At 36.3% G+C, this 26,280-nt stretch overlaps 1 protein-coding gene across 3 annotated transcripts in view; it reads left to right on the top strand.

The window, feature by feature from the left end:
• Positions 1-26,280, top strand: part of LOC148948608 (protein madd-4-like) — a 511,292-nt gene that overhangs the window by 60,251 nt on the left and 424,761 nt on the right. For all 3 annotated transcript variants that reach the window (XM_089094504.1, XM_089094505.1, XM_089094503.1), the window contains exon 3: positions 8,390-8,536. In XM_089094504.1, coding sequence (XP_088950630.1) covers positions 8,390-8,536 — 147 coding nt within the window. The remainder of the gene's footprint in view (positions 1-8,389; positions 8,537-26,280) is intronic.

Below are 26,280 nucleotides of genomic sequence, written 5' to 3' on the forward strand. Positions count from 1 at the left end.
CTCGATACTGTTTGGCTATACCCGGGCTAAAATCGTTGCGGTATGACAGAAAAAGGGCAAAGATCAGCAATTTACTATTGAATGACCGCTTGTGTTACAGCGCTCTCAACAAACAAAACAATTAATTGTTTTTTTTATGGCGTTATTGTATAGAAGAGATGGTGGCATTAACTTAGGAGAGGGCTTCTAGGAGCTCCTGTTTGGAAATTAAAAGTTTCTTGTACGGCTATTCAGGAGCAAAACCTATCTACCCTGCTGAATTCAGCAAAACCTATCAGAGGGCCTTCTGACACCCCTTCATGACCCTCGTTTAAAGTCCTCCCAACCCTAAATGGCAGTCGATCAAATCTTCAAGTTAGCCATTATAATAAAAACGGTTGAAGGTCTAGAAAATATGCCTTTGGGGGGTAATAAATGGTACCTGCAGAGGGACAAGCCCCAAACTTGGCAAATGGCCATATCAACCAGAGGCTTCTTAGACACTTGTCAATAGAGCATATAGGTGGATATATTATCTCTTGTTTAAATCACAGTTATTCAAGGAATTTCAATCTGTTTGATTCAAGAACCCGAAGTGAGGCTCTTGGGTTTGTGCCCCCATCGTCTCACCACGTCACCCCTTTAAACTTTGGACTTTCAATAAGTCTGATTGGAGGTCCAAAGACATGGGTCTGCGCCCCCTTTACAAAATTTTCCGTTGGTGGAAAGGTTGACTCGCTATACCTCATTGAAATCAGGTTCTAACAGAAATTTTCAGTCTGCATGATCAAAGGAACCGAAAGGCTGCCCCTTGGTCAATGCTCTCTACCTCTCACCTAATTTTTACGACGGATTGAAAATGTTGCATCTTGTTGAAGCCAGATTCGTTTAAGGAATTCCAATCTGTATAATGACGGGTCCAAAGTGAGACCATTGGGCCAGTGATCCCTCTAAGGACAAAGCTAAACTTAAAATGAACGTATATTACCAAAGATACTTGTGGCGTTGCTGGTTTTTTCCCCTTCTCCGAAAAGGCTAGACGGCCATTTGAGCTTTACTGAAAACTAGATATATTTCTTATGCTGCTTTCCTTTTTTCTTTACAACACTGAAAACTTTAATACTGCTTAAACTGCTAAACATATTTTTTTTTTTGCATCTGAATATTTTATAACAATCAATTTAGTTGTGTCCGCCTGAAATATAATACATTTTTATTAATGTTATGAAACAGTTCGTGGTAACGAACTGTAAGTAAGGAGAGACGCGGGTGAATGGTAACCGAAACTGTAAAAAATAGAATTTTGATATCAATAGTTATATAAAAAAATCGGCTTATCATGGTGCTTGCAAATGTACAAGATTCATTAAGTTTAGTTTTACCCATCAAAGGCTTCGAGCCTGAGAAGATTTGCCTGATTTTCCAAAAAGGGGGAAACACCCTCTAAAAGTCAAAGAGTCTTCATGAAAACCATACCATCAGATTCAACGCACCAGAGAGCCCCCCTGTAAAGGTTCGAATTTTCCATCTTTAAAAATGTGAAATTTTGCATTTGTTTGCCGAAAGAAAGATCACGGGTGTGTTTATTTGTTTTTGTTGTTGTTATTTTTTCCAGGGGTAATCGTATCGAACCAGGGATCCTAGAATACTTGGAGAGGGCTCATTCAAACGGACATCAAAGTTCTATTGCGCTTTTTAAGTGACCAAGAAGATTGGAGGGCATATAGACCCCTTTCACGCCTCCTTTTTCACCAAAATTGTTCAATCAAAATTTTGAGATAGCCATATTGTTCAGTATAGTTGAAAGATTGAAACTGAAATTTAACCCATTGTTTACGTAGGCTATAGTAGTTGTTATTGGGAAGTATGCACCCATTGTTCGATTTAAAAGAAGGGGAGGGTGTATCTTCTGCTTGGGGATTTTACACTGGGGGAATTTTCCATGGGGAAGGCAACATTAAAACTTAAAACGAACAAAAATAAATTTGTATATGAGGGGGGGTTGCTCCCTTCTTATTACCTCACTCTTTACGCTAAGTTCGACTTTTTGTCCCAGTTCTTTGAGAATGACCGCTGAAAAACAAGGGTCGTTTTAATAAAACAATAGTTTTTTTTTTGTTTTAAGTACTAAAAAACTTTAGCGTTAAGAATGAGGTATTAAAAAGAGGGCAACCACCATCATATACGTAATAATTTCTATCGTTTTAAGTTTTAATGTTGCTCCTTACTTTCTGTTAAAAAATTCATGTTTGTTTATTTAATTTTCCTTCAAGATCCATTCCTTTCAAGTAGGCTATACAGAAAATCAATTGTATAAATTAAGCTTTCAGTTTAAGCTTTTTCATTAGTTTTTTGCAAACTTTGAGTGTGTATCATTTCTAAGGAAGAGCTGCTTACATTAAGATTATTCCTCTCTTGTCTTTGGGAACTAATGAGGCTGAAAAGTGTCGCTTAAAATTAAGAAAAACAAAAGTTGTGTTCAGTGTTTTGTTGTAGGTGGGGGGCGATTATGACCATCATAGGCATGATACACGCCAAGGAGAGGGAAGGAGTTGCACCCTAATTCCAAAAGTTCATTAAATATTCAGTTCCAAGAGATACAAAAAATGCTCATATTTTTCATATAGTTTTTCTTTATTCCGAGTTTGTCCTCCTTCCCTGGAATGCTAAGCCCCACTAAAATAAATTCCTGCTTAAGCTTTTGTGTGACAAAGTCTCAAATTCACCCTCCCTTCTAGGTACCGTTATCCCAACATTATATGAAACCATTTATTTTCATTATAGAAGTAATTACTGGCTAAGTTGAATCTAGTTGTTACTTCTCTCCAATCTTTGATCAGTTTAAGTCTTGCTTAGCTGACTGTGCTTATAGTCCGTGTAGTGTAAAAGTACAATTTTCGTGTACAATTTTCCCTTTTATTTTCTATAATTACCCATAAATGTGAAAATTATCCCAGTTCCCATAAATATAAAAAAAAATACCCACATTATTCATATTTTTTTTGGTCCCCCCCCCCCACCCGGAAAAACATTTAGCTTCCGTGAAACAAATTCCTGCATAAGCCTCTGTATGATAAAGTTTAAAACTTGTCCTCCCTTATGGGTATCGTTGTCAAAATATTATATAAATCAATTTATGTTTGTTATAAAAGTAATTATTGGCTAATACAAGTCAATTTTTTTTCCTTTAATTTGGTACTTGTCACTTTTATATTATGTATTTCAAATTTCGGAATAAATTGAAATTGACTTAAATTAACCGCTGCATCATAATGAACATATAGCCTACATCCCAAATTATATCTGTCTGACATAATTATTCATTTGAATAGTTGTAAACAGACTTACGGAGTGACGTGTTTCTCTAATTCTTGTCATGACCTCTGTCAATTCGCACAAATTGACAAGTTCGGGATTTTAGACTTTTAATTTAGTTCTTGTCAAAATTTCATGGGTCGAAAAAGTCAAGGAAAAGGATAATAATATAAATTGATTATAACTGCCAAGTTTGGCAACTGTCAACAGAAGCTTTGATAAAGCGGTGTTCTCCAGCTTTTTATTTTAAGATGCATCCGAAGAACAGCTAATGCTAAGTTATGTCTGGTTATATCGATCACAGTAACTCCGATGGTGTTATACTAAATTATATAAATTTTAAAGGAGATGTAAAAGCTGAAAAAGCCGTTTTGGATTTTACTCTTATTAACGGTGAGCTGTTTGTACAAGGGAAGTTTCATAGGGCTTCCAAAAGACAGAAAGTGTAATTTTTAATATCAGAAACTCCAATTTCCAGCCATTTTCGTGAGCGAGACAAGGAGACATTAGGAATTTTGTATAAACAAGAAAGTTGTAAATATCTGGAGAAACAAACAAAATACGGAAAAAAGGATTCAACCTGGGTGTAAACCTGTGACAAAATATTACATATTATGTTTTTAATTACCAGACCGACATGACAAATTATGTATATATATATATATATATATATATGTATATATATATATATATATATATATATATATATATATATATATATATATATATATATATATATATATATATATATATATATATATATATATATATATATATATATATATATATATATATATATATATATATATATATATATATATATATATATATATATATATATATATATATATATATATATATATTAAGACGGATTAACTATATACACATAATTCGCAAACCAGCCCTATTTCCCATAAGAAAGTAAAAACAAAACGTATCAATCATCTCATAAATTGTCTACTCTCTTAGAATTCGAAACCAGAATCTCTGGATTTGTGATTCGTAGCACCTGTCATTCGCACTGAAATTTAATGCTTTTTCAAATTCGTTAGTTTTGTGTATGCACCTTATTTTTTGAAATAATCAAAATGAAAAGATTTAATTTTAGAATAAAAAGTTTCACGAAGGATACCTTAGAAAAAAATTTTCCTCTAGAATAGAAAAAATGTCTACTTCTATATAAACGAAACAAAATCTCCTCTTATAATATTCAAATAACCCTTTTCTTAAAAATATATTTTTTTCGTTGTTAATGCTAAGGTACAAGACCAGTGACATTAGTATGGAAGACCTATGGAGCCGTCCCCTCTCCCTGGAATATCAAGAATTTTAATGTTTTTTCACCAATTTACTGGGTGTTGTTGTAATTTGCCTTTTTCTGATTTACAGCCCCTTCCTCCTGGAATAGATTTCCTCGAACGTTTCTCTATTAAACCATTGCTGTTTTGGCTTTACCTAATCTGATAAGAAAACTATAATTTAAATATCTAAAAATATTTTCTTAACTATAATTTTCGAGCCCCTACTCTTCCGTAATTATTGTCGGAACATGTTTTCATTCTGATCAATTTTTGTTCAGTTCACAAAATTGAGATGGAGAAAAAGAAAATACAAGGTAAGGATAAACATAATCATCTGAATAACAAATGAGGTTTTTTGTTGGTCTTTTCGGGCTCAATAGAAAAATGATGCTTGTGGTTAACTCCCCGTGCTTGAAAGTCCGACCCCCTTGTAGGAATTTCAATAGAATAATGAAAGAATCTGATATAGGCCATTGTGTTTCGGAATTGGTGAGTGAATGTCGGATGTAGGGTTCAGATTACCGTAGTGTGGGTATCGAATTCGTTACTAGACTTCTATATGGATTTATTTGGTAAAACTGAGGTTCTGCAGATGTTCCATACGGGATAACTTTGTGCATCAATTTCATGCCATTTCTAATCTTTAATTTCTTCTAACAGCCTTTTACTACCCAGATTTGGAAAATACCCGTTTGTACAGCAGTCGTGCCTAAAACCAAATGGTATATTTGGCACTTCCTTGGAAATTAAATTATTGCTACCCCAAGGTTATCCTAAGAATCTCTAGTAGGTCTTCATCCATTGGCCGCTAATTTACTTTATGGCGTTCAGGGGAGGTTATCAAGAATGGTGCACATATATTTTTTAGAAACTTGAACTGAAAGACGTATATGCCACTGTAATATTTCCTCAGGCACTTTTATAAGGGAAGGGATTTTGGTCTTCCACATAAAAACTTGACGTTTTCTATATTTTCCTTATTTCTAATACTTTATTCGAAATCGAAGCCACTTCATTCAGCTAAGCACTGACATTTTGACATCTTTTTTCCTTATCAGAAAAAAACATTTCCGCAGAAAGCGTAACAGCATTAATTTCAATCTTTTCCAAGGTTGTAAGAATCTTCAGTGTGTTCTTTAGCTTCGGGAACTACGAAATATGGAAGCCTAACTCTATGTAAACACTGGTACATCGCTTGATGAGATAGTAGTCTTTCCTACGAAGGAGAGGGTCGGATGCCTTGAACGGGTCTAAATTTTCCTGCACCTTATGCCTAGTGGAATATCTATTTTCAAAGAGCTTGTCAGAGAAAACCATCCTGACGTAAAAAGAATGAAGGTTTTTGATGGATTATCGGAATTGTTGATCCCATATCTGTGACATTAGTCGTCCGATAGCGTGTTCCTTTTCCTTCTTCGTCTTTTCTGAAAAGAAGGCGTGTGAAGTCTTATACCTCTTATATCATTCATATTAACTACAATAGCTGATTAGTTTGTGTGGGTTTAAGGCCACTCCCCCTTCGATCCCTTTAATTCTCCCTACTTGATAGGGTTACATAATAAACTTAATAATTTTCAAATACCTTGGCGAGAAGCGTTTAAAATCCTTTTAGCATGGGTCGCAAACTTCTTTTTTAACATTTCGTTAAGGCCATAAATTAAGTAACCGATGGTTGTATCCTTACGATCCGAAAAATGTTCGGGGTATGCCGACGGTAAAAAGAGGGTAGATTTATAGACTTGTCTTTCCGCCAACTCAGCCCTTATCTTGATAAATCAGATTTGATTTTCCAATTAACTACTGCCCCCTTTGTTAATGATAGTGTTTTTAGGGGGTGGTTATGTTGACTATCCTATGTAAACTTGTCATTATTGGCATAGCGCTGGGTGTTGCTGATTCATCGACCATAACAGTGAGGTGCGCAGCGCCGTGAGATACCAAAATATGAATTTTGTCGACGAAGGACTTTTGGAGTAATTTAGATCTGTAAGAATATAGAAATACTGTTTGTTCGCCAGAATTTTACCATATGCGATATAACACATTAAACTGTCTTTCATCGTAAAGACAAACTGAACAAATAGAAAAGTTTTCCGTTTATGACATTTTTGTCTATATCGGTTGCAATATTAAACTTTGAAATAGTCACTATTGTTATTTGTTATTTTATTTTAAGATTAATGCTATTTATCTTATTTTAATATAATGTTATTTTAATATTATTTTAGATTAATATTATTATTATTTTAATATTGTTATTTATATTTATTCCTTTTTGTCGATATTCGTCGGGCTATTGAAAAATGACGCATGATAAGTATTACAAGAGACATTTGACAAAATGACATTTTCACAGAATGAGAAGGGAGACATTTTGCTGCCTTTGAATGTATTGGATCCCTGATTTAATGGAGAAAAAAAAAAAAAATACTCCGGGTTACCACACTATGAGTATGCGGCAAACGAATATTGTTGAATGTTTAACGTTTAAAACTGCCTTGGTCTTTAAGGGTTATTAAATAAAAAAAAAACAAGTTTTTTTAACTGAAAGTAAGGAACGACGTTAAAACTTAAAACGAACAGAAATTATTGCGTATATGGAAGGGGCTGTGCCCTCCTCAACGCCTCGCTCTTTACGCTCAAGTTTTTTATTGTTAAAAAAATAAAGTTGTGAGAAAGTCAAAATTTAGCGTAAAGAGCGAGGCGTTGAGGAGGGCACAGCACAGGGAAAAAATGAGCTTGGGTCGAGGCCTAGTTGCCCTCCATTTTTTTTGGTCACTTAAAAAGGGCATTAGAACTTTTAATTTCCTTTCTAATGGGCCCTCCCACGATATTCTAGGACCACTGGGTCGATACGATCACCCCTGAAAAAAAAAAAAAAAAAAAAAACACGCATCCGTGATCTTTCTTCTGGCAAAAAAAAAAAAGCAAAAATCCACATTTTTGTAGATAGGTGCTTGAAACCTCTACAGTAGGGTTCTCTGATACGCTGAATATGATGGTGTGATTTTCATTAAGATTCTATAGCTTTTAGGGGGTCTTTTCTTCTTTTTTCTAAAATCAGCCAAATTTTCTCAGGCGCGAAACTTTTGATGGGTAAGACTAAACGTGATCAAACTTATATATTTGAAATCAGAATTAAAATCTGATTCTTTTGATGTATCTATTGGTATCCAAATTCTGTTTTTTAGAGTTTCGGTTACCATTCAGCCAGGTCGCTCTTTTCTTACAGTTTCGGAACTCCTTTCTTACAGACCACGAACTGTTTGATTATCAATCCTTTCCTTTTTCTACGAGATTTCCTTGTGAACATAAGAAGTTCAGAATGAGCCAAGTACTTTGATGCGGAATAGGAAACAAATTTACATATATGATTTATACAATAGTTTGTGGATTTGGCTTTAAAATCGTTCGCATGCCTATGTCAACACAGCTTCTCTCGAAATAACGTTTTACCTTATTTTTCCTACACTTTTTTTTAAGTAACGAACCTGATAGAAAAAAAAGGGTTAAATTCACCGTTAGGATTTTCAACTTTACGCATTCAAATTTTTTCTAACTAACATATTGTTTTTTGAAATGGTTAATTTTCTAGAAAAAATATTCGCTTTCTATTTTTAAATTTATCCTCTGTGTAGGGATTGTTAGACCTTAAGCTGTCTTGGAAACCACATTTTTAACATATTACTTGACGGTTCTTAATAATGCTTACGTTTTAACGTTATAACATATGTTATTTCGGAACGTCCTGTTCAATATCGGTCATTATTGCAATAAATGTCATTCTTTTTTAGGCCGTTTGTTGCAAGTGGACAGAATGGTCAGAATGGAGTCCCTGTTCTCGATCGTGTGATGGTGGTGTTCAATATTCATCTCGTGCCTGTGTGGATAGCAAATGTGACGGGGCACTAACACGGTATCAGCTTTGCAATACTCATCAAGTATGTTCCAATCTACTTACAAATTTTTCAAAGATAAAAACCTTATTGAATTTGAGCGAGCCAAGTCGAAAAAACAAAAATCATAAAATGGTGCTCATTCGATTGGAAATTCAAAGGGCTAGTGCCCTTTTTAATAGTCGAAAGTGATTAGAGTGTCACTAGCCCCCCCCCCCCCGACGCCCATCATTCCCCCAAAAATATCCAATCAAAATTTTGAGATAGCCATTTTGTTCAGCATAGTTGATTTCCACATAGAAAATATGTTTTTGAGGAGGACACTCTCCCACAATCCTCAGGGCAAGGGTTTTAACTTATGCCCTTGGTGCATATAAGGTTTTTATAGAAGGCGATGTCGTAGAAACTTCTAAAAAAGCTCATTTGATTGGAAATCCAAAGGGCTAGTGCTCTTTTTAACAGTCGAGAGTGATTGGACGATAACTAACCCCCCTCTCACGCCCACGTTTTCCCTAAACACATCCAGTCAAAATTTTAAGATAGCCGTTTTGTTCAACGTAGTTTTAGGTTCTGGAAACTAGGTCTTTGATGATGACAACCCCCTGACAGCCCTCAGGACAAGGGTTGTAAGTTATGCCCTGGGGGTATATAAAGTTTTTATAGAACGTGTTGTCGTAGAAACTACAAAAAGGGCTCATTCGTTTAGAAATTGAAATGGCTTGTGCCCTTTTCAATAGTCGAAAGTAATTGGAAGGCAACTAACACCCCTTCCACACCCACCATTTCCCCAAACACATACAATCAAAATTTTGAGATGGCCATTTAGTACCACGCAATTAAAGTTCAGGAAATTATATCTTTGAGCTGGACACTTCCCCCACAGTCTTCAGGGCAAGGGTTATAAGTTATGCCCTGGGGGCATATAAGTTTTTATAGAAATTTTTGTCGTAGAAACTTGAAAAAGGGCTAATTCGATTGGAAATTCAATGGGCTAGTGCCCTTTTTAATAGTCGAAAGTGATTTGAGGGCAACTAGCCCCCCTCCCTCGCCCATCATTTCCCAAACACATCCAACTAAAATTTTGAGATAGCCATTTTGTTCAGCGTAGTTGAGTTTAACATAGAAAATATTTTTTTGAGGAGGATACTCCCCCATAAGCCTCAGGGCAAGGGTTTAAGGTTATGCCTTGGGAGTGTATATGGTTTGTATTGAAGGCATTGTCGTAGAAACTTCAAAACAGGCTCATTCGATTGGAAATTTGAAGGGCTAGTACCCTTTTTAATAGCCGGAAGTGATTGGAGGGCAACTAGGCCACCCCCACGCCCATCATTTTCCCAAACACATCTAATGAAAATTTTGAGATTGCCATTTTGTTCAGCGTAGCTGATTTCCAGATAAAAATATATTGTTGAGGAGGACACTCCCCCACAACCGTCAGGGCAAAGGTTTTAAATTATGCCCTGGGGGCATATAAGGTGTTTATAGAAGGCGTTGTCGTAGAAACTTCAAAACAGGCTCATTCGATTGGAAATTTGAAGGGCTAGTACCCTTTTTAATAGCCGAAAGTGATTGGAGGGCAACTAGGCCACCCCCACGCCCATCATTTCCCCAAACACATCTAATGAAAATTTCTGGGATTGCCCTTTTGTTCAGCGTAGCTGATTTCCATATAGAAAATATGATTTTGTGCAGGACACTCCCCCACAACCGTCAAGGCAAGAGTTTTAAGTTATGCCCTAGGGGGCATATAAGGTTTTTATAGAAGTCGTTGTCGTAGAAACTTCAAAAAAGGCTCGTTTGATTGGAAATTCAAAGGGCTAGTCCCCTTTTTAATAGTCGAAAGTGATTGGAGGGCAACTAGCCCCCCCCCCACGCCCCTCATTTCCCCCAACAAAGCGCATCAAAATTTTTTAAATAGCCATGTTGCTGCGCATAGTTGATTTCCAGATAGAAAATATGTTTTTGAGGAGGAAACGGTTTTTATAGAAGGCGTTGTCCTAGAAACTTCAAAAGGGGCTCATTGGATTAGAAATTCAAAGGGCTAGTGCCCTTTTTAATAGTCGAAAGTGATTGGAGTGCAACTATCCCCCCCCCCCACGCCCACCATTTCCCCAAACACATCCAATCAAAATTTTTAGATAGCCATTTTATTCAACGTAGTTGGAAGTTTTGGAAATTAGGTCTTTAAGGATGACAACCCTTCCCCCACAGCTCTCAGGGCAAGCGTTCTAAGTTATTCCCTGGGGGCATATAGGGTTTTTATTGAAAGCGTTTTCGTAGAAACTTCAAAAGGGCTCATTCAATTGGAAATTGAAAGGGCTAGTGCCTTTTTTTTATAGTTGATAGTGATTGGAATGGGACTAATGCCCCTCTCATGCCCACCATTTTCCCAAACACATTGAATTAAAATTTTGAGATATCCATTTTATTCAATGTAGTTGAAAATTCTGGAAATTTTGTCTTTTAAGATGATAACCCCCTCAGAGCCCTCAGTGCAAGGGTTGTAAGTTATGCCCTGGGGGCATACAAAGTTTTTATTGAAAGCGTTGTCGTAGAAACTTCAAACGAGCTCATTCAATTGGAAATTGAAAGGGCTAGTGCCTTTTTTAATGGTTAAAAGTAATTGGATATCGACTAATGTCCCTCACACGACACCCATTTTCCAAAACACATTCAATCAAAATTTGATACATTCATTTTGTTCAGCGTATTTGAACGTTCTGGAAATTATGTTTTTATGTATGATAACCCCCTCTAAACCCTTAGGGCAACGATTGTTAATTTTACCCTGGGGGCATGTAAAATTTCTATGGAAAGTTGCTGTATATGATCTATGAAATAGATATAAGTCTCCCTCAAATCCAATTTTTATTTACAGGATATTTCACCCATTTATGAGGTAGAAGCTTTGTAAGTCGCTGGCCCGATAGCAGTCTTATTCATTATTAATCAACAAAAGTATATATCTGGTAAAGACAAAGCGGATGTGGAATATAAGAATCCTTGCAGAATAGTTGAAATATCTAAGAGTTATCTTTTTCTAACAGAATTAATTATCAAAATTAGTATTATTTTTATTCCTCGAAAATCATAATATCATCATTTATCTTTGAATATTATTGCGTCGAAAAAAACTCTTTCAGGCACACTTCAGAAGTATATTTGAACTGTGGGATGTGGCTATAGTTATCGTGAATGAAAATCAACTTATCCACTCTGTGTGGACTGAGGCCATTTCTTTTCTAAGTCACTATCATAGTCACTATCAGGCCTACCATCAAAAATAGTCTTTCAACGTTCACACTAGTCATAGGCAGCGCGTTAGCGCTGCCTAAGTAAAGAACGATGTGGCCACAATGTTTTTTTCTCCATACCCGGGCACTTCGTATCGAAGGAGTTGCCGTAGAAACTTCTGAAAGGGCTCATTCGATTAGAAATTGGATTGGCTAGTGCCCTTTTTAATAGTCGAAAGTGATTGGAGGGCAACTCGCCCCCCCCCCCACGCCCATTAGTTCCCATAACCCAAAGATTCAACATTTTGAGGTAACGATTTGTTCAACGTAGGCTAGTTTAATTACTGATAATAAATATATTTTTGAGGAGGACGCTCCCCCGCCACCCTCATGGCGGGGGTTTTAAGTTATGCCCTGCGGGAATATAAGATTTTTATAGAAGGCGTTGTTGTAGAAAATTCAAAAAAGGCTTATTTAATTAGAAATTCAAAAGGATAGTACCCTATTTAATAGTCGAAAGTGATTGGAGGGCAACTACCCGCGCCCCCCCCCCGCCCTCACGCCCATCATTCCCAAAAACACATCCAATCTAAATTTTGAGATATTCATTTTGTTCAGCGTAGGCTAATTGATTTCCAGATAGAAAATATGTTTTTGAGGAGGACGCTCCTTCACAACCCTCCGGGCAAGGGTTTTAAGTTATGCCCTGGGGGCATATAAGGTTTTATAGAAGGCGTTGTCGTAGAAACTTAAAAACAGGCTCATTCGATTGGAAATTCAAAGGGCTAGTCCCCTTTATCATAGTCGAAAGTGTTTGGAGGGTACCTATCCCCCCACGCCCTTCACCCTCCCAAACATATCCACTCTAAATTTTGAGATAGCTATTATGTTCAGCGTAGTTGATTTCCAGATAGAAATATGTTTTTGAGGAGGATACTCCCCCACGACCCTCAGGGCAAGGGTTTTAAGTTATACCCTAGGGGCATATAAGGTTTTTATTGAAGGTGTTGTCGTAAAAACTTTGAAACAGACTCATTCGATTGGAAATTCAAAGGGCTTATGCCCTTTTTAATAGTCGAAAGTGATTGAAGGGCATCTCAAGCCCATCCGTCCCCCAAACATATCCAATCAAAATTGCGAGATAGCCATTTTATTCAGCGTAGGCTAGTTGATTTCCAGATAGAAAATATGTTTTTGAGGAGGACACTCCCCCACAACCATCAAGGCAAGGGTTTTAAGTTATGCCCTGGGGGTATATAAGGTTTTTATAGAAGGCGTTGCCGTAGAAACTTCAAAAGGGGCTCATTTGATTGGAAATTCAAAGAGCTAGTTCCCTTTTCAATAGTCAAAAGTGATTGGAGGGCAACTAGACCCCCCCCGCGCCCATTATTCCCCCAAACACATCAAATCAAAATTTTGAGACAGCCATGTTGTTCAGCGTAGTTGATTTCCAGATAGAAAATATGTTTTTGAGGAGGACACTCCCCCACAACCCTCAGCGCAAGGGTTTTAAGTTATGCCCTGGGGGAATATACGGTTTTTATAGAAGGCGTTGTCTTAGAAACTTCAAAAAAGGCTCTTTCGATTGGAAATTCAAAGGCCTAGTGCCGTTTTTAATAGTCAAAAGTCCTTGGGGGACCACTAGCCCCCCCCCACGACCATCTTTCCCTCAAACACATCCAATCGAAGTTTTGAGATAGCCGTTTTGTTTTGAGATAGCGTTTTGTTTGAGTTTTGAGATAGCGTAGTTGATTTCAAAATAGAAAATATGTTTTTGAGGGGGATACTCCCCCAAAACCCTCAGGGCAAGGGTTTTAAGTTATGCCATGGGGGCATATAAGGTTTTATAGAAGGTGTTGTCGTAGAAACTTAAAAAAGCTCATTCGATTGGAAATTCAAAGGGCTGGGATCCTTTTTAATAGTCAAAAGTGTTGTGAGGGCAAATAGCCCCCCCCCCCCACGCCCATCGTTCCCCCAAACACATCCACTAAAAAGATTAAGATAGCCATTTTGTTCAGCGTAGTTGGTTTCCAGATAGAAAATATGTTTTTTAGGAGGATACTCCCCCACGACCCTCAGGGCAAGGGTTTTAAGTTATACCCTAGGGGCATATAAGGTTTTTATTGAAGGTGTTGTCGTAAAAACTTTGAAACAGGCTCATTCGATTGGAAATTCAAAGGGCTTGTGCCCTTTTTAATAGTCGAAAGTGATTGGAGGGCAACTATCCCCCCCCGCCCATCCGTCCCCCAAACACATCCACTCAAAATTGTGAGAGAGCCATTTTATTCAGCGTCGGCTCGTTGATTTCCAGATAGAAAATTTTTTTTTGAGGAGGACACTCCCCCACAACCATCAAGGCAAGGGTTTTAAGTTATGCCCTGGGGGTATATAAGGTTTTTATAGAAGGCGTTGCCGTAGAAACTTCAAAAGGGGCTCATTTGATTGGAAATTCAAAGAGCTAGTTCCCTTTTCAATAGTCAAAAGTGATTGGAGGGCAACTAGACCCCCCCCGCGCCCATCATTCCCCAAAACACATCCAATCAAAATTTTGAGATAGCCATTTTGTTCAGCGTAGTTGATTTTCAGATAGAAAATATATTTTTGAGGAGGACACTCCCTCACAACCATCAGAGCAAGGGTTTTAAGTTATGCCCTGGGGCAAATATGGTTTTTATAGAAGGCGTTGTCGTAGAAACTTCAAAAAAGGCTCATTCGATTGGAAATTCAAAGGCCTAGTGCCGTGTTTAATAGTCAAAAGTCATTGGAGGACCACTAGCCCCCCCCCACGACCATCTTTCCCTCAAACACATCCAATCGAAGTTTTGAGATAGCCGTTTTGTTTTGAGATAGCGTTTTGTTTGAGTTTTGAGATAGCGTAGTTGATTTCAAAATAGAAAATATGTTTTTGAGGGGGATACTCCCCCACAGCCCTCAGGGCAAGGGTTTTAAGTTATGCCATGGGGGCATATAAGGTTTTTATAGAAGGTGTTGTCGTAGAAACTTAAAAAGCTCATTCGATTGGAGATTCAAAGGGCTAGTGCCCTTTTTGATAGTCGAAAGTGATTGGAGGGCAACTAGCCCCCCCCCCCCCCACGCCCATCATTCCCCCAAACACATCCAATAAAATTTTGAGATACCCATTTTGTCCAGCGTAGTTGATTTCCCAGGTAGAAAATATGTTTTTGAGGAGGACACTCCCCCACAACCCTCAGGGCAAGGGTTATAAGTTATGCCCTGGGGGAATACAACATTCTTAAAGCAATCTTTGTCGTAGAAACTTGAAAAAGGGCATTCGATTTGAAATTCAAAGGGCTAGTACCATTTTTAATAGTTGAAAGTGATAAGTGATATTTGTTGTTGTTGTTGTTGATTAGACCAGGGTACTTTGTATCGAAGGAGTTGTCGTGTGAACTTCGAAAGGGGCTTATTCGATTGAAAATAGAAAGAGCTGATGCACCTTTTAATAGTCGAAAGTCATTGGAAGGCAACTAATCCCCCTTCCAGTCCCACCCTCCCACGCCACCCTCCCATTCGCCCTTTATGTTTAAAAGTTAAATGTTCCCTTAAGATTAAATCAAAATGCACTGTGATATTGCTAATTCCAAAATACGGCATCTCAGCAGTATTCCAAGAACGACTGAGGGTATTATGTTCAAACTTTCGGGGCTACTTCTACTTTTAAAATTTAACCAAATCAAAATAGCGTAAGTGCATCCATGCTATCAAAGAAAGTAAACAGACTCTTTTCCGAATGGTATCAAGTATTCTATTACAGGTCAACTAGATGAGGTATGAAACTAAATTAAACAGTACTATTTGTGTCCAGATTTTTAAAAGGGTGTATGTTGTTAAAAATTGCTGAAAATTTTTCTCCAGCATACAAATAGAAGGCCAAACTATAAAGTTTGAAGAAACAAAAAGATTAGAAGTGTTATTTTCTTTTTCCCTGAAAAGACTATGTCAATATAAAACGAACATAAATTAATTTTAAAAAAACTTTTTCCACAAAATAAGCAAAACTAAAATCAAATAATCTACCAAGCGTGAAACTACCACAAATCAGCATCGATAAATAAATGAAACCCAAAACGAACAGAAATTACATTAGGGTAAGAGGTTCCATTTTGCGTGCGCCCCTAGGAATCTCCATGTTATTTGCGGAGACATATAGGAATTTCAATGTTATTCTATAGAAGCTCTTCACCTTTTCAAAGAGAGTGAGTATCCTCTCACATAATGGAATTTGAGGGTCGATAAAGTGAAATTATGTCACTATTCTAGTTTTTCTAAACCAGTATTGCCTATAACTTAATATATTGAAATATTTTTTGATAACTTGATAGGGGATTTGAATAAAGCCCAGTATCGCATACACTATTAGAGATATCAAAATGATATCTCATTTGCATTAAGCTAACTCAATTTGCGAAAAGGTATTCCATTTGCACAACTCTGCTCTGATTGAATTGTCGCCGACAATGAGTCGAAAATGACATGTAATCACTGCTAAGCCTTTTGTTATTGCTAGGGGATTACCCAATTCACTTCTTAGTGTTAACTGACAGAGTTCCAAATACGAACATTTTGAAAAGCAGACAGGTTTTTTTTTGTTATTAAAAAATTGGACATTATAATCAGAATTATTTGATTGACATTTAAAAAGAGGTAATGAGATTTGCAAATTGGAGTGTAGGATTTGTCAATTTTGGAGGGAAAACGAAAAATACTCAGAATTGAAAATAAACGGGATCTGTCTCAAGGGGAAGGCCCCGAGGCCCTTCGTTCCACCATTTCTGAGGGCAGGGGAGGGGGGGGGTCAATTTTGGAGGGAAAACCAAAAATACTCAGAATCTAAAATAAATGGGACCTGCCTCAAGGGGAAGGCTCAGAGGCCCTTCATTCCCCCATTTCGGAGGGCAGGGGTGGGGGGGAGTCAATTTTGGAGGGAAAACCAAAAATAATCAGAATCAAAAATAAACGGGATCTGCCTCAAGAGGAAGGCTCAGAGGCCCTTTCGTTCCCCCATTTCTGAGGGCAGGGGAGGGGGTCAATTTTGGAGGGAAAACCAGAAATACTCAGAATCGAAAATAAACGGGATCTGCCTCAAGGGCAACAAGAAATGTCTGAAAAGTATTTTTTTTTGGGGGGTGGGGGCGATGACAGGGTGGTTGTCTTAGACTAGTCATAGTGCTGTACTCTGGCATGAATTGCTTTCGAAAACCCGGATGAATTAGTTGAAAATAAAGTTTTAACAAGAAATGTCTGAAAAGTATTTTTTTTTTGGGGGGTGGGGGTGATGACAGATTGGATGTCTCAGACTAGTGATATTGCTGTACTGTGGTAAGAATTGCTTGAGAAAAACCCAAATTAATTAGTTGAAAATAAAGTTTTAACAAGAAATGTCTGAAAAGTATTTTTTTGGGGGGGATGGAGCGATGACAGATTGGATGTCTCAGACTAGTGATAGTGCTTTACTGTGGTAGGAAGTGCTTGTGAAAAAACCAAAATGAATTAGTTGAAAATAAACTTTTAACAAGAAATGTCTGAAAAGTAGTTTTTTTAGGGGGGGCGATGACAGATTGGATGTCTCAGACTAGTGATAGTGCTGTACTGTGGTACGAATTGCTTGTGAAAAAAACCAAGTGAATTAGTTGAAAATAAAGTTTTAAAAAGAAATGTCTGAAAAGTATTTTTTTTTTGGGGGGGGGGGTGGAGGCGATGACAGATTGGATGTCTCAGACTAGTGATAGTGCTTTACTTTGGTATGAATTACTTGTGAAAAAACCCAAATGAATTAGTTGAAAATAAAGTTTTAACAAGAAATATCTGAAAAGTATTTTTTGGGGGATGGGGGCGATGACAGAGTGGATGTCTTAGACTAGTTATAATGCTGTACTCTGAAATGAATTACTTTCGAAAACCCGTATGAATTAGTTGAAAATAAAGCTTTAACAAGAAAAGTCTGAAAAGTCTTTTTTGGGGAGGATGGGGGCGATGACAGAGTGGATGTCTTAGACTAGTTATAGTGCCGTACTCTGGCATGAATTGCTTTCGAAAACCCGGATGAATTAGTTGAAAATAAAGTTTTAACAAGAAATGTCTGAAAAGTATTTTTTTTTGGGGGGGGGGGGGTGGGGGCGATGACAGAGTGGATTTCTTAGACTAGTTATAATGCTGTACTCTGACATGAATTGCTTTCGAAAACCCGTATGAATTAGTTGAAAATAAAGTTTTAACAAGAAATGTCTGAAAAGTTTTTTTTTGGGGGGGGGGATGGAGCGATGACAGATTGGATGTCTTAGACTAGTGATAGTGCTGTACTGTGGTACGAATTGCTTGTGAAATTTTTTTGGGGGGTGGGGGCGATGACAGAGTGGATGTCTTAGACTAGTTATATTGCTGTACTCTGGCATGAATTGCTTTCGAAAACCCAGATGAATTAGTTGAAAATAAAGTTTTAACAAGAAATTTCTGAAAAGTATTTTTTGGGGGGATGGAGCAATGACAGATTGGATGTCTCAGACTAGTGATAGTGCTGTACTGTGGTACGAATTGCTTGTGAAAAAACCCAAATGAATTAGTTGAAAATAAAGTTTTAACAAGAAATGTCTGAAAAGTATTTTTTTGGGGGGTGGGGGCGATGACAGATTGGATGTCTCAGACTAGTTATAGTGCTGTACTGTGGTAGGAATTGCTTGTGAAAAAACCCAATTGAATTAGTTGAAAATAAAGTTTTAACAAGAAATGTCTGAAAAGTATTTTTTTGGGGGGCGGGGGCGATGACAGAGTGGATGTCTTAGACTAGTTATAGTGCTGTACTTTGGCATGAATTGCTTTCGAAAACCCGTATGAATTAGTTGAAAATAAAGTTTTAACAAGAAATGTCTGAAAAGTATTTTTTTGGGGGGTGGGGGCGATAACAGAGTGGATGTCTTAGACTAGTTATAGTGTTGTACTGTGGTACGAATTGCTTGTGAAAAACCCAAATGAATTAGTTGAAAATAAAGTTTTAACATGAAATGTCTGAAAAGTTTTTTTTTTGGGGGGGGGCGATGACAGAGTGGATGTCTCGGGGTTTGAGAGACTCTGTTGTTTTATTCTGTGTGTTTTTTTTTCTTTACTTGGTGGTCATTCAAAAAGCGAGGATTTCTGTTAACTAAATAATTCATGTACCTTTTTTGCCTGATTCCATATGGCTTTTCTTTACTTGGTGCCCATTAAAAACGAAATTTTTTGTGTTAGTTTTTTTCGGGGGTGGGGGCGATGACAGAGTGGATGTCTTAGACTAGTTATAGTGTTGTACTGTGGCATGAATTGCTTTCGAAAACCCGGATGAATTAGTTGAAAATAAAGTTTTAACAAGAAATGTCTGAAAAGTATTTTTTTGGGGGGGGGGGGGGGCGCCGATAACAGAGTGGATGTCTTAGACTAGTTATAGTGTTGTACTGTGGTACGAATTGCTTGTGAAAAACCCAAATGAATTAGTTGAAAATAAAGTTTTAACATGAAATGTCTGAAAAGTATTTTCTTTTGGGGGGGGGGGGGGGCGATGACAGAGTGGATGTCTCGGGGTTTGAGAGACTCTGTTGTTTTATTCTGTGTTTTCTTTCTTTACTTGGTGGTCATTCAAAAAGCGAGGATTTCTGTTAAATAAATAATTCTTGTACCTTTTTTGCCTGATTCCATATGGCTTTTCTTTACTTGGTGCCCATTAAAAACGAAATTTTTTGTGTTAAATAAGTAGTTTCTGTATCTTTTAAAAGAGCTTTAAGGGGTTTGAGAGACTCAGTTGCCTGATTCAGTGTGGTTTTTCTTTACTTAGTGCTCATTAAAAACGAAGTTTTTGTGTTAAATAAGTAGTTCTTGTATCTTTTAAAAGAGCTTTAAGGGGTTTGAGAGACTCGGTTGCCTGATTCCGTGGAGTTTTCTTTACTTGGTACCCATTAAAAACGAACTAAAGTTGAGTTGATCTAGTTTCACTTATTATTTGAGAAGTTAATTTTTATTATTTCGTGGTTTGACTTGCCTGAAATCATGAATTAGAATATTTAATTGGCTGTTTGAGGATTTTCAGACCTAGGTTAACTAAACGTTGCTCTGTGTTTCTCACACCAACTAGTAAATATTTGTCGGGCTTTTATTTTTTCCGTTCAATTATTTTCAGTGTAAGCCAATATAATGCTAGGGGGAGTAAAAACGGTAGTTATTTAGTACCCGGTAAACAGGTGACTTGATATGCTTCATTAGAAGTAGGTTATTGCTAATGATACCTCCTCCACAGATATTTTTTTGGCTCTAACAATTGTACTCTATGCTTGCCCAGAGATACAATGTGGCTTTCCCGCTATTACTCTATGCCCGGTTATCAACACTACCTAGTTTATTGCATGTATTAAATCAGTATTTTTTACACAGTGGAACGATAAACACGTAACTAATATCTTTAAAAAAATGAAGATGGAGTATTTTACGAAATTGGGTTCACATCATTGTGAAATTGTAGAATTAAATGCTGACAAGGAGAAGTATTTAAACAATGAAACAAGTACAATTGATAGCCCTATTGGAAATGTATACGTGCACTGTCATGACACTAAGGAATTTAATTTGTTTGGAATACCAAAAAAAATCAACTTTTATGATGGTGGATATGTGAGATTGAGATCTCTGGAGATGATTGCACTCAAAGAGAATGCCAACATAAAAATAATAGTTGATGAAGAGGCGCATCTTCTTGCTAGTGCTTGTGGTAACATGTTACCCAGTGTTAAACCATATCGTCAGCTTTCGGGTATTAGCATTCAAATGAAAGCAAAGACGAAAAGAAAGGCCTACTCTTTTACTAATATCATAAACCATATCCTGTCTACATGCCGGAACTGTTACCTGTGTAAAAATGGTGTGATAATAGACAGTGAAATTGCTAGAAAAATAAAAAGGGCATTGGCAGAAAATATCACTAAGGAATATAAAGATGAATCGATGAAAAACGAAGTACCAGCAAACGTTACTGCCATTGATCAAACAGTCAATGAATCAAATAATACCAAAGACGAAAAGCACATTGACCCTGTCGATGACACACCTATAAAAATTGTGTATGAGTAAAAATGGAATAATGATTATTCTATTGATTACGAACTAAGAGAAGACAATAGCTATAGTATCAAGAGAGAACATGGTGAACCATTTTATGAAACAGATTCAAAATGTCCAAAGTTGTTCATTGATATTAATAATGTATAATAATATATATTTGTTGTATTAATATTCTACATGACATTATTTCATTAAAAATATATTATGTCTTACATTGTTATGTATTCATTATTTTTAGATTAAGCTAGCATATCGAACGTTTAGAATGTCTATTAAAACATTGGAGATGTAAGAAAAGGAATTTACATACATCATATATCGGATAGATAGGTTAACATAGAGAAAATCTAAGTATAAGAATGAATAAATTCTCAATCAATATCTATTGACGTGCGCGCACGTAACCTCGTCTAAATTAACATGAAAAAAATGAAATAAAGCTATGTCGACTTTGCATGTCTCTCTCTCTATGTATGCGCCGTCGCGGTGTGTAACCGATCACCAATCAAGTTATCATATATTGAGCAACCTCCGCTGTCTCTCTGATTGGTCCCTAAAAAAACGGGTGTTGTCTAAAAAACCAGTCTGGTTGAAAACGTGGAGTTTTCGTACTGCTCACTTTTTGCAATGTGTAGGAACCAGTGGGGAATCCCCGCTCGTTTGGAAAGGTACCAAGGAAAGGCAAGCAGATAGCACGTAGTTTCAAAACGTGTTTAATCACGTGTAGAGGTCCCATAGAATGACATTTCTGTATTGTGCATGCAAACGGCGAATCCAAGAATGAGTTTTTTTTACTTACTTAGAATTTTGTCATAATTTCTGGAATGAAATGTCTTTTTTTGTATCCAAGAGGTGAAATCAATAATGCACGTAACCTCGTCTAAATTAACCTTAAAAAATAAAATAAAGCTGTGTCGACTTTGCATGTTGATTTCACAACATTATTTTAGGTTTTTTTTTTCTTGTCCCAAACTATTTTTTTATCATGAACTGTTTAGAGACCAATTTGATCTGTACACATTGAAAATTGTTTGTGATAAAGAGAGAAAAAAAACAATTGTTCTGTTATTGACATTAGCTAGTTTAATTGTGCTAACTTGCACACACACACTCACACACAGACACATTGTTACTTACTTACAATTGTTTCATAATTTCTTCAATGAAATTTCTGCATTGTGTATCCAATAGGTGAAAACAATAAAGAGTTTATTACTTACTTGCGATTTTATCATGATTTCTCGAATTAAATATCTGTATTGTGTCAAAGAAGCAAATTCAAGACAGCGATTGTTACTTGACATTTCTTAACATTTTAATGAAATGAATTGACCCATTCTACATCAAAAAGACAGGTTAAGATTAACGTTATTTATTGCTTGAATGTATTAGCGGATTTTTTTTAGAGGAAATAAAAACAACAAAAAATTTTTACATAAAAAATAGTAATTAGAGTTCACTCTTAAACATCCACAAACGATGGTCCCATGATCTAGAATAGTTTTTACCATGTCTTATGGATTTATCACGATCAGGTATGTTCTTAGTTATCCACTGTGCGAAGAACCTAACCTCGTCTTCAGGACGGTGATAACCCCCTTCAAATTTAGGACACTTAAACTCTTCTAGATTGAAAAGTGGAATCCTAGGGTCACACTTTTGAATTAAAACTTTATCTGTAGGTACATTGCCCTTTACGTAGAGTGCTTCAACCCCGAAAAAGCTGCAAATTTCACTGACTTCCTCCTGAACATTTCTCAGTTCCTGACCAGCATTATTAAGTGGTGTAATCACTCTATCGTAGAGTCCCAGTCTGTTTATATGACGTAATTTAGTACTCCACAAGCTCTTATCATACTCAAACATGTTATAGTTCACTATCCAATGATAACAGTCAATTTCTTCGAGTTCCATAGACAATAATAAAAATGCACATTCAAATATAACACCACAAGATGATTTTTGCAAACTGATAAATTCTGTGTCATACAGTCCTATCATCTTGGAAGTTATTAATGTAGTTGGTAAGTAGAAAAATACTTCATCAAACTTTTATATCTTCGCTCAAGCTTGAATGGAGTTATGGCTAGGGGGATGAGTCCTAAAACCATCTGAATTCATTGTGGGGAGGAGTCATAAAACCCTTAGAATTCATTGCAGGGAGAAGTCATAGAACTCTCGGTATCTATTGCATGTAAATGAAGTCTGGAAACTACAATTTTTTTTTTAATATCTGTATTGTGTATCCATGAGTTGAATTCAAGAAAGAGTTTGCTACTTACGATACTTTGATTTTGTCAATGCTATCCCAAGTATCCGTCAATAGATGTTGATAGAGAATTTATTCATTCTTATACTTAGATTTTCTTTATATTAACCTATCTATCCGATATATGATGTATGTAAATTCCTTTTCTTACATCTCCGATGTTTTAATAGACATTCTAAACGTTCGATATGCTAGCTTAATCTAAAAATAATGAATACATAACAATGTAAGACATAATATATTTTTAATGAAATAATGTCATGTAGAATATTAATACAAAAAATATATATTATTATACATTATTCATATCAATGAACAACTTTGGACATTTTGAATCTGTTCCATAAAATGGTTCACCATGTTCTCTCTTGATACTATAGCTATTGTCTTCTCTTAGTTCGTAATCAGTAGAATAATCATTATTCCATTTTGACTCATACACAATTTTTATAGGTGTGTCATCGACAGGGTCAATATGCTTTTCGTCTTTGGTATTATTTGATTCATTGACTGTTTGATCAATTGCAGTAAAGTTTGCTGGTACTTTGTTTTTCTTCGATTCATCTTTATATTCCTTAGTGATATTTTCTGCCAATGCCCTTTTTATTTTTCTAGCAATTTCACTGTCTATTATCACACCATTTTTACACAGGTAACAGTTCCGGCATGTAGACAGGATATGGTTTATGATATTAGTAGAAGAGTAGGTCTTTCTTTTCGTCTTTGCTTTCATTTGAATGCTAATACCCGAAAGTTGACGATATGGTTTAACACTGGGTAACATGTTACCACAAGCACTAGTATGAAGATGCCCCTCTTCATCAACTATTATTTTTATGTTGGCATTTTCTTTGAGTGCAATCATCTCCGGAGATCTCAATCTCGCATATCCACCATCATAAGAGTTGAATTTTTTTGGTACTCCAAAGAAATTCAATACCTTACTGTCATGACAATGCATGCATACGTTTCCGATAGTGCTACCACTTGTACTTATTTCATAGTTTAAATACTTCTCCTTGTCAGCATTCAATGCTACAATAACACTATCATGTGAACACACTTTCTTAAAATGCTTCATCTTCACTTTTTTAGAGATATTAATTATGTGTTTATCGTTCCACTGTGTAAAAAATACTGATTTAATACATGCAATAAACTAGGTAGTGTCGATAACCGGGCATAGAGTAATAGCGGGAAAGCCACATTGTGTCTCTGGGCAAGCATAGAGTACAATTGTTAGAGCCATAAAAATATCTGTTTAGGAGGTATCATTAGCAATAGCCTACTTCTAATGAAGCATATCAAGTCACCTGTTTACCGGGTACTAAATAACTACCGTTTTTACTCTCCCTAGCTTTATATTGGCTTACACTGAAAATAATTGAACGGAAAAAATAAAAGCCCGATAAATATTTACTAGTTGGTGTGACAAACACAGCGCAACGTTTAGTTAACCTAGGTCTGAAAATCCCCAAACAGCCAATTAAATATTCTAATTCATGATTTCAGGCAAGTCAAACCACGAAATACTAAATTAAACTTCTCAAATAATAAGTGAACCTAGATCAACTCAACTTTATTTTGTTTTTATTGGGTACCAAGTAAAGAAAAACCACACGGAATCAGGCAACCGAGTCTCTCAAACTCCTTAAAGATCTTTTAAAATATGCAAGAACTACTTATTTAACACACAAACTTCTTTTTTAATGAGCAATAATTAAAGAAAAACCACACTGAATCAGGCAACTGAGTCTCTCAAACCCCTTAAAACTCTTTTAAAAGATACAGAAACTACTTATTTAACACAAAAAATTTCGTTTTTAATGGGCACCAAGTAAAGAAAAGCCATATGGAATCAGGCAAAAAAGGTACAAGAATTATTTATTTAACAGAAATCCTCGCTTTTTGAATGACCACCAAGTAAAGAAAAAAAAACACACAGAATAAAACAACAGAGTCTCTCAAACCCCGAGACATCCACTCTGTCATCGCCCCCACCCCCCACCCCCCCAAAAAAAAAATACTTTTCAGACATTTCTTGTTAAAACTTTATTTTCAACTAATTCATCCGGGTTTTCGAAAGCAATTCATGCCAGAGTACAGCACTATAACTAGTCTAAGACATCCACTCTGTCATCGCCCCCACCCCCAAAAAAAATTAACACAAAAAAGTTCGTTTTTAATGGGCACCAAGTAAAGAAAAGCCATATGGAATCAGGCAAAAAAGGTACAAGAATTATTTATTTAACAGAAATCCTCGCTTTTTGAATGACCCCCAAGTAAAGAAAACAAAACACACAGAATAAAACAACAGAGTCTCTCAAACCCCGAGACATCCACTCTGTCATCGCCCCCCCCCCCAAAAAAAAATAATACTTTTCAGACATTTCATGTTAAAACTTTATTTTCAACTAATTCATTTGGGTTTTCACAAGCAATTTGTTCGTATTACAGTACAGCACTATCACTAGTCTAAGGCATCCACTCTGTCATCGGCCCCACCCCCCAAAAAAATACTTTTAAGACATTTCTTGTTAAAACTTTATTTTCAACTAATTAATCCGGGTTTTCGAAAGCAATTCATGCCAAAGTACAGCACTATAACTAGTCTAAAACATCCACTCTGTCATCGTCCCCATCCCCCCAAAAAAAATACTTTTCAGACATTTCTTGTTAAAGCTTTATTTTCAACTAATTCATTTGGGTTTTTTCACAAGCAATTCGTACCACAGTAAAGCACTATCACTAGTCTGAGACATCCAATCTGTCATCGCCCCAACCCCCAAAAAAATACTTTTCAGACATTTCATGTTAAAACTTTATTTTCAACTAATTCATTTGGGTTGGTTCAAAAGAAATTCGCACCACAGTTCAGCCCTGTAACTATTCTGAGAAATCCACTCTGAATTTGCTCCATCCCCCCAAAAAATAATATCTAGACAATATATAGACCAAAATTTATTTTCATATGCTTCTTCCGGGTTGTTAAAAGCCATCTTTATCGGAGTACAGCATTATAAATAGTGTCAGACATCAAATCTGCCATCGCCCCCACCCCCCAAAAAAATTTCACAAGCAATTCGTACCACAGTACAGCACTATCACTAGTCTGAGACATCCAATCTGTCATCGCTCCATCCCCCCCAAAAAAATTAGTTTTCAGACATGTCTTGTTAAAACTTTAT

The sequence above is a fragment of the Artemia sp. Qi Xiang Cuo genome, chromosome 9, assembly GCF_049724085.1.
Source record: "Artemia sp. Qi Xiang Cuo chromosome 9, ASM4972408v1, whole genome shotgun sequence".
Lineage (NCBI taxonomy): Eukaryota > Metazoa > Arthropoda > Branchiopoda > Anostraca > Artemiidae > Artemia > Artemia sp. Qi Xiang Cuo.